The sequence below is a fragment of the Bubalus bubalis genome, chromosome 7 (assembly GCF_019923935.1).
Source record: "Bubalus bubalis isolate 160015118507 breed Murrah chromosome 7, NDDB_SH_1, whole genome shotgun sequence".
NCBI classification, from domain to species: Eukaryota; Metazoa; Chordata; class Mammalia; order Artiodactyla; family Bovidae; genus Bubalus; species Bubalus bubalis.
Window position 1 is genome coordinate 103765111 of NC_059163.1, and position 9540 is coordinate 103774650.

Genomic DNA, 9540 nt, shown 5'->3' on the forward strand with positions numbered 1-9540 from the left:
ACATCAAGTCTGTATATTGTCACCCTGCTTATTTAACTTCTATGCAGAGTACATCATGAGAAACGCTGGGCTGGAAGAAGCACAAGCTGGAATCAAGATTGCCGGGAGAAATATCAATAACCTCAGATATGCAGATGACACCACCCTTATGGCAGAAAGTGAAGAAGAACTAAAGAGCCTCTTGATGAAAGTGAAAGAGCAGAGTGAAAAAGCTGGCTTAAATCTCAACATTCAGAAAACTAAGATCATGGCATCCGGTCCCATCACTTCATGGGAAATAGATGGGGAAACAATGGAAACAGTGAAAGACTTTAGTTTTTGGACTCCAAAATCACTGCAGATGGTGACTACAGCCATGAAATTAAAAGATGCTTACTCCTTGGAAGAAAAGTTATGATCAACCTAGACAGCATATTAAAAAGCAGAGATATTACTTGGCCAACAAAGTTCATCTGGTCAAAGCTATGGTTTTTCCAGTCATGTATGGATATGAGTGTTGGACTATAAAGAAAGCTGAGGCTGAAGAATTAATGCTTCTTTGAACTGTAGTGTTGGAGGAAACTCTTGAGAGTCCCTTGGACTGCAAGGAAATCCAACCAGTCCATCCTAAAGGAAATCAGTCCTGAATACTCATTGGAAGGGCTGAAACTCCAATACTTTGGCCACCTGATGTGAAGAACTGACTTTTTGGAAAGACCCTGATGCTGGGAAAGACTAGAGGTGGGAGGAGAAGGGGATGACAGAAGATAAGATGACAGTCAGATCACTGACTCAATGAACATGAGTTTGAGTAAACTCAGGGAGTTGGTGATGGACAGTGCAGCCTTGTGTGCTGCAATCCATGGGGTCACAAAGACTTGGACACAACTGAGTGGCTGAACTGAATATAATTTTCATTTCTGCTGATTCTATTGCTGTGTAACAGAGTACCTCAACAGTTAGACTATTTAAAGAAACCATGTTGTTTTTCTTGTGCTTCTGTACATTAAGAATCTGGGCAGAGTTTGATTAGTGATCCCAGTGTTCCTCAAGACATTGTGATCTTTCAGGGGGCAAATGGGCTATCTGGAGGGACCAAGATGACCTTCACTCACATATCTGTTGTCTTTGCAGGTTGGACTGAAAGCTGAGCTCAGCTGGGAGTAGCAATCAGTCTCTAGCAGGAGGTTTTCAGTGCATTTGAACTTCTTAAATGGAGACTCATAACTCCTGGATAGAAGTTCCAAGAGATATGAAGCAAAACCTGCTTGATTCTTATGTCTTGGGCCCTGACACTGCACAGCATCATTTCTGCTGCTATTAGGCAGAGCATCCATAAGCCTGCCACACTCAAGAGAAAGGAACAAAAACCCCACTTCTCAATGGGAAGAATATATTATAGTACTGATATATGCTATAGCAAAATGTAAACATTATGCTAAGTGGAAGAAGACAAAGAAAATAGAGCACATGTGGTATGATTTATAGGAAATGTCCAAAAGAGGAAAATCCACAAACAGAAAGCAGACTTGGACTTTCCAGAGGATGAATAGAAATTGGAAATGACTGATAATGGGTGTGGGTTATCTCTTTGGGGTGATAAAATGTTCTGGAGTTATACAGTGGTAATGGTTGCACAACTCTGTGAATGTACTAAAAGCCACTGAATTGTACACTTTTAAAAGGATCAGTTTTATGGCATATGACTTATATTTCACATTTTTAAAACTAGCTTTCTCACAAAATATCAGATTAAATTTCACTAACATCTGCTCTGCTTTTTTGTATACTAGATTGTCAGATATATCAATTTATAAAAAATAATTCTAAGGTTCTAAATATTTCTTTTATCCACTTAACCTCCTTCCTTTCTCATCCTATTCCACAGATATGCATACTGTCCCATACTGTCCCTTACCTTTACAGAGTATCACTAGGAAATCTTCCTTCTCTCAGATATTCCAGCATTGTTGTGACAGCTTAAGTTTTATGGCCATCATGGGGTATATCTTCTAATATATGGATAAAATAGGCTAATGGGCATAATACTTTAGACAGGAAATAGAATCCAACTGCTGGATTTCTACACCCCTTTGATTCACATCTTGATAAATAGTTATTATAAATTTATTGCTTGACCTAAATCAAAACAACAGGACTTTTTTTGTACTTTTTTTTTTCCATCCTTACAAAATTATGTGCAACCAGTGATATGATTAAATTACAATCATGGCTGTACACACAAATGTCTATAGATTTTTTTAATATAGAAAGTATTAAAAACTCTTTGCCTTAATGGAATTTGATTATATTGTGATAAATGTATCTTTTTATTCTGCTATAGTAAGATTGGACTTTTTTCCAGCACTATACTTGTTCTCATTTCAGTCTGGAGATACCTAAGACCTCCATGGGGTCATGACTCATAAACTTAGCAAGTCTCACCTTGGAGCTAGATGGGGAGAAATGTGATCATTTTCTGATGTTCGTAGTTCATTTACTCCAGGATATTTCTTCTTCAGATTGTTTTACTCTGAGTGCTAGTGCTTAGTCGCAGAGTCGTATCCAATTCTGTAGCCTGCTAAGCAATCTGTCCATGGGATTCTCCAGGTAAGAATACTGGAGTGGGTTGCCATTTCCTCCTCCAGGGAATCTTCCTGATCCAAGGACTGAACCCAAGTCTCTTATATCTACTGCATTGGGAGGCAGGTTCTTTACTGCTAGCACCACCTGGGAAGCCCGTGTTGCTCTGAACCATTTTGTTTATTTACCACAGTACTATATTAGGCTATTGGCAGTGTTTCCAAAACCAAATGTTTAATATTTAGTGCAATAGAAGTTGCAAAAATGTGCCATTTTATCTACAAAATGGAGTTTTGCATATCAGTCAATTCTAGTTTAAAGACAAAAAGAAAAAAGAAAATAGCTTTGAGCATTTTATCTTCCACTTGCAAGTTTATGGAATTATAAGATGTTAAAATAAATAAAAAGTAGAAGAATTCTTTGTCATTCAAAGGATGTGATTATTTTGACCATCTGATGAATTACTTTTTTAATGGAAGGGATTCAGTCAAGATATATGTGGACTGAAGCTGCTTAATCAAAACACACTACCTAGCAATATCACTGATTTATAAACAAATCAATGCTTATCTCTGATTTCTTAATGTAGAATACTTAGGCTTACTTTTTAAAACTTGCTTAATTGAAGGTTTGGAGATTAAGCCACCACATGTGTGTTCATATGTTCAGGCTGCTAAAATTTTGGTTTTCTGTTAGAGTTCTTAGAGAGTATCTACACTTTTCTTTGTAGAAGTAGAAGCTGTAAACAAACTATTTTAAATGGCATTTTTTTCTGAAAAAAATCGAGACATAATTGGCATATAATAGGATATTATTTTCAGGTATACAACATAATGTTCAACATCTGCATATATTATGAAATGATAACCACAGTAAATCTAGTTAAACATCCATTATCATACACAGTTACAATTTTTTTTTCTTGTTATGGATTTTGACCTTTCACAACTGATTATTTTGGCATTGTCTACAAACCAGCTTAAATCACAGGCAAATTCTGATTTCAGTGAATCTATCTCAAAGGAGTAAGATATGCCAAACATCATGCTCAATAGGACTCTAGGACATTAGTTAAATATAACAAAGTAATGATGTTTTCACTGTCATCGCTTGCTAACTGACACAGTAGTGGATTATTGTAGAGAAAACCAAACCTGTATGATCCAAGTTCGATTTTCTCTTGGTAAAAGTTACCTGTGAATGTTCAGTACTGGCCAAGGCAGATTTTACTTGCAATTTTTTATTAATGTCACCTCTTCTGCCTAATTTCTTTGGTGCCACCATATCTTTTCATTTATTTTTAATTCTGAAATGTACTAAGAGTTCTTTAAAATACAGAATAATAGTATAAGTGAACTGTAACATTTACTTGAAGGGTACAGTAAAATGCATTTTCCCTTAGATTTTAACTTTGCTTACATTTTTACTTTAAATTGATACACTAAAAATACTGCAATTAAGTACATGAAAAAATTACCTTGACATATTTCCCCTTCTCTGTTAAATATCATGTTTTATTTGGAAAAATAGTCATTGCTAACTGGTTCGAGCATCAGTATTAAATATTTATGTATATGTATTTGCAGATGCATACTATTTAGTAGGGTGTGTTTTTGGTTAATTTAGATAAACTATTTTAAATGGCATTGCAGTAGGGGTCCTGCTATTTGGCGTGGTTTGAAATTACCTCTCTACTTCAGAATAGCAACTTTACACTCAAACCTCTGGCAGGGTGGAGCAGGAATAGAACTATTTTTCTTTTAAATCAGACTATTTACTAAAATTATATAATATAAAGCTAAAAACAAAACTATTATAGGAAATAACCTGGGAAGCTAAATAATCCTTTCTCTGTTTCTCCTCTTTTACACTTGTATAAATTTAAAATAATCCTTAAGATAGCCACACCGTTTAAATAGAGGCAATCAGACTAAGGTGGTTCTAAGGCCTGCATGGCCTATGTAAGCAAACCAAAAGGTAACCCAGAGTCAATGCCCTCAAATCTAAGTAAATGAAACTTAAGAACCACCAATCACAAACAGGCTTTCCCAAATAAGGCAACTGACTAAGCTATCACCAATCAAATAATTTCCTTGCTCTGCTTCTCTATAAACCTGTCCCTCAGTTCCTATTGGTGGAACACACTACCTTTGGTTGGGACTGCCTGATTCTGATTGATGTATGCTCAAATAAACTCTCGAAAAATTTAATGTGCCTCAGTTTATCTTTTAACAATGCTGAATGATTAACTAAATAGTATCTTTTAGTGCAATACAATTGAATGTAATATCCCTTTTAGTCAAATGTATATCCTTCTATGATCTCTTTTAATCTCTTTCCATAACCTCTTAATTATCTCAAGTCTCTTTAATAAAATTTTAAAAGACTTTTGTTTTATGGGTTTATTCCTCAACAAAATTGGGTACATAGCTTCTTAAAGTTGACCAGGAATATATTCTCCTTTTAACTGATTGACTGAAACTTGATCCACTGATTTGCACCACGAATATCAAAAGGTGGATTACTGCTGTAGATGTGATAGCCTAATTCTTCCAAAGGTGGTTCTGGATCAGTCATAGCAAACTGAGCTGCATCATCAATTTCTTTCCTCACTTCAACATCAATTTCCTTCAATTCTTCAACACTGGCAAGCTGGTTGTTTACCATTTTATCTTTGAGAAGCATAATAGGATCACTCTTACTTCTTACACTCTGAATTTCTTCTCGTGTACGGTAACTGATTCCAGGATCACTCATACTGTGTCCATGATAACGGTATGTCAGCAGCTCCATCAGTATGGGTCCCTTTCCAGATCTACAATAGTCAGCTGCAAACTTAGTTGCCTCCCGAACACATAGAATATCCATTCCATCTACTCTTAGTCCAGGGATAAAATTGCCTCTCTTGTAGTAATCAGTGCTGGCTGCAGCTCTCTCCACAGATGTTCCCATTCCATAGCGGTTATTCTCACAGATGAAAATGCAAGGTAAATTCCACAAAGCCGCCATATTGTAAGCTTCAGATATCTGACCCTGATTAGCCGCGCCATCGCCATACAGAGTCAAACACACCTCGTTGTTCCCCTTGTATTTACAGGCCAAAGCAACACCAGCTCCCAGTGGTCCCTGAGCGCCGACAATGCCATTGCCCCCATAGAAGTTCTTGGCATACATATGCATGGACCCTCCTTTTCCTTTAGCACAACCACCTCTTCGTCCTGTCAGCTCTGCAAGAATTGATCGGACAGTAAGTCCCCGCGTATAACTTAAGCCGTGAGCCCGATAGGATGTAATGACGTGATCGGTGGGATTTATCCCAGCCTCAAGACCCACACAACAAGCTTCCTGACCATCACACAAGTGACAGAAACCACGAATAAATTTCTGTTTATACAACTGATCTGCCTTCAGTTCCATTCGACGAATAGTCTGCATCATCTTGTAGTATTTGAGTCCATCCTCCCGGGTGAGCACGGTGGTGACAGGGGGACCCTCTTCCAACCGATAAAGATCACATTTCTTAATCTCAAAGGTAGCATTGTTTGAATATTTACAGGAGGCAACAAGCACTCTGCTAGCGGGCTTCTGGGTGACACCAGACAGCACGCGAGAGACAGCAGCAGTCAGCATCTTCTTCATGGAGCGTGGTTAGGGCGTTCATGAGTGTCCAACTACCAGAACCGCCTGTGCCCCCAGTCTCCAGCCGAGCCCTTCGCTCACTGAACGGACGTCGGACGCACGTGGCGCCACAATGACCGCTCGCTGGCCACAGAGGCTAAGTCATGCTGCACGTGGCCGCAGCCTGCATCAACTGATTTACAGTGCCTTCCAACTGTAAAATTAAGAATACAGGTTGTTTCTTTTCCTGGAAGACTTGGCTGAACTACACCCTGCTTCTAGTTAACGCCATAGCTACATCATAAATCTGAGTCTCTTTTCCCTGCTAAACGCTTAAGTAATGCCTTCTTGAACATGGTATTAAATGGAAGAGAGGAAATATAATCTCTAAGGCACACAAGAGTTCTGATAGGTTAAACCAGCAATCTTCTTACCAATATTTCTTTAAAGTCCTTTAAAAAATATCTAAGTATATATGAATATTGTATCCTATTCCATAATACATCATACTTATTTTAAAGTAAAATAAAGGTATAAATCATTTGTGGCTTAACTTAAAAAAAAATACTTTTATGGAGTAGGAAATGGCAACCCACTCCAGTATGCTTGCCTGGAAGATTCCATGGACAGAGGAGCCTGGCGGGCTATATAGTCCAAGGGGTCACAAAGAGTTGGATGTGACTGAGCACATATATGGGGCCTGTTAGGACAAAATGTGTGTGGAAGGAAAGTAGATGATGTTTCTTTAAGAATTCAAATTACAGAATATTTTAAAAATAAAGTTTCAAATTATTTAAAAAAATACTTTTAAGAAATAATTGGTGCACCAGAAGAATATGCACATTTATCCTATGGATTTAACCCCTGTATCATTTGATTGGTGGTAGGGAGGATAGGTGATGGTACACAAACACCTACCTGAGATTGGAAGTTTAAACCCAATAGCAAGCTTTGTCGTGAGAAAATTGAAATCAAGGTTGAAATGGCCTAAAGGTGGTGGAATGGATGTTCTATGTGTTCCAGAGGCAATCGGGGTTGAAGTAGCAACTAACAAGTTTTGATGTGACACTTTTCTTGCCCTTTATTGTAATCCTGAATCCTGTTCAGTTTTATCCCTATTTCCTGACTAAATTTTTTATAGGGGAAGTAGTCTGTTCCTATAATGTCTCCAACAGGTTTTCTTAGGGAAAAAAAAAAAAAAATCAAGATTCAGATGGCTTTGTTTCTTGCTTTTATATCAATCTAAACTGAACCAGTCTTAGTCTGGGAAATCAAGAAGCATCTTCTTATAACATCTCCTTATATAGTAAACATTAGAAAGCATAACTTCTCATAAAGTGACCATTGCCTTCTCCAATAAAGTGACCACTGAACAGTATATAGCTTGGACGGAAGAGCAACAGAGTTTGATTAAGCAGTTGGTTTAATCATAGGAGAAAAGAAGTCTTAGGCCTAGTGTTACAAAGATCTCATATCATTTTCCTCTTTTGTGCTTTTACTAGGAAGGTAATTTTGTACTCCAATAAGCCAACCATACAAAGGGATCCTGTTCTGTTTGGACTATTAAAAAATTCACCTTAATGCATGCTCTGTTTCATATCTACCCAAGGATCAAACCCTGGTCTCTTGCATTGCAGGCAGATTGTTTACCAACTGAGCCACCACAGAAGCCCCTTCATATCTACCACCTGCTTGCAAATAAATAAAATAAAAAAACCCCCATTTGTAAATAAATTCTCACTCAGATCTCTATGACATGTTCAAAGCAGCTGCCTTCTCTAATCTAGTTATAAGTATTACTGTGGATACTTTTAGTATTCAGGCAGGAAGAAGAAAATAGCTTGTTAAAAAGTTATCTCTTAAAACTCAATCCTTCTCCTATTTTTCCAACCCAGCCTTCATAAATGGGCTTCATCTTTTCACTTAATTTAAAATGCGGTTTTTGGATTTCATGGTCTTGCTGTGCTGTTTGCTCCTTCTTTGATAGTTTGTCTGTCTCTGCTGTTCTCTTTCATTCCTGCAGGTACTGGAGATCTCCAGGGAGCATTATCTCCATGAGAATGAGAAAAATGACACTGCATGATGGAACAGTAGTGTTAATGGGTCACTGAATGACAGCTGAGCCTTCTCTCAGAGGTATCAACCAGGCTAGCACTGCCAGAAACAGGAGTTATAAAGTGTACCAATTTAATCTTGTCACGTGTAACCTGGGCTGCAAAGATAGAGCTCTCCTTAAAAGCCCAGTGTGACAAGGCTAAACCTGACTCATGCCAGGGGAAAGCCTGCAAAGATGCTAATTGCAAAATACCCGTGCTACAGGTTGCCATGGAAGACAGCCCTTTTATTGCAACAGGCTCTGGTTAAGATAATAAACAATTAAATGTGAAACTTGTAGGAATCTTCTGGACATCAGTTACACTGTGCAACCTAAATTCAGCTTAAAGATAGATGAAATCATACTTGCAGAACATGATGTCAAAGGATTTCCATTAAACTTTTTAAACCTGATGATGATTTTTCTTTAATTTTTATCTTTAGTGTTCCTAAAACCCATCCACATTTTCAAAGTAAAAGTAACATTTCCAGACAGGGTAAAAGTTTAAAACCCCTAAGGAAATCCTGAGCTGTTGAGCCTCTCCTCTTATCTGCCCCTGACTAGACAGGATTTAACACACATGGACAATAGAGTCAAAGAGGCTGTACTTTTCTGTGAATGATGTATTTTTTATCTTGTAATTGTTTGATACCATGTTTATTAACAAATAGAAGTAAGTTATCTACATGCTCACCACTGAAATGATTACAATTAAAATACTCATAAATTCAAAGTTTTTAATTAATGTGAAATCTCACTTTTAATCTATTTGAAATTAAAGGAAAACAGATGAGCACTTTTATAAGGCCAATGGTAGATTTTACATTAATTAATAAAAATACTAATAAAAGGGGAGTCAATGATTATAGTAGCAGTCATTAATGTCACTGTGACAGAATTTCACATTCCATGTGTAATAGTTGTTTCTCCAGGAGGATATATGAATTTGTCTCAAATGTGTTACCTCCATTGCATCAATAGCATATAAAATATTTTTTAATAAGCGACAAGAAATATTAAAAAAGAGCAATATATTTGAAGAATATTTAAATTCCTCCACTAATAATTATATACTTTCACCAAATGTTAAATAAAGAAAGCTGTTAAAGAATGAATATGTTCTACATAAATAATATCAGATCTCATTATATGATTAATGGCAATGTATTTTTTTTTCATAGCTCTAAGATTTGGCAATTAAAAGTGATGAATAAGAGAAGTTGGTAAAAAATTAAGAGTTATATATAACTCAGAGGAGGATTTTT

At 36.8% G+C, this 9540-nt stretch overlaps 1 protein-coding gene across 1 annotated transcript; it reads right to left on the reverse strand.

Annotated features, from left to right (window-relative positions):
• Positions 1 to 4941: 4941 nt before the first annotated feature.
• Positions 4942 to 6297, reverse strand: PDHA2 (pyruvate dehydrogenase E1 subunit alpha 2). Its single transcript, XM_006054583.3, has one exon. It carries the CDS (start codon positions 6199 to 6201, stop codon positions 5026 to 5028), a length of 1176 nt encoding a protein of 391 aa, XP_006054645.1. The 5' UTR covers positions 6202 to 6297; the 3' UTR covers positions 4942 to 5025.
• Between the last annotated feature and the right edge of the window lie 3243 nt (positions 6298 to 9540).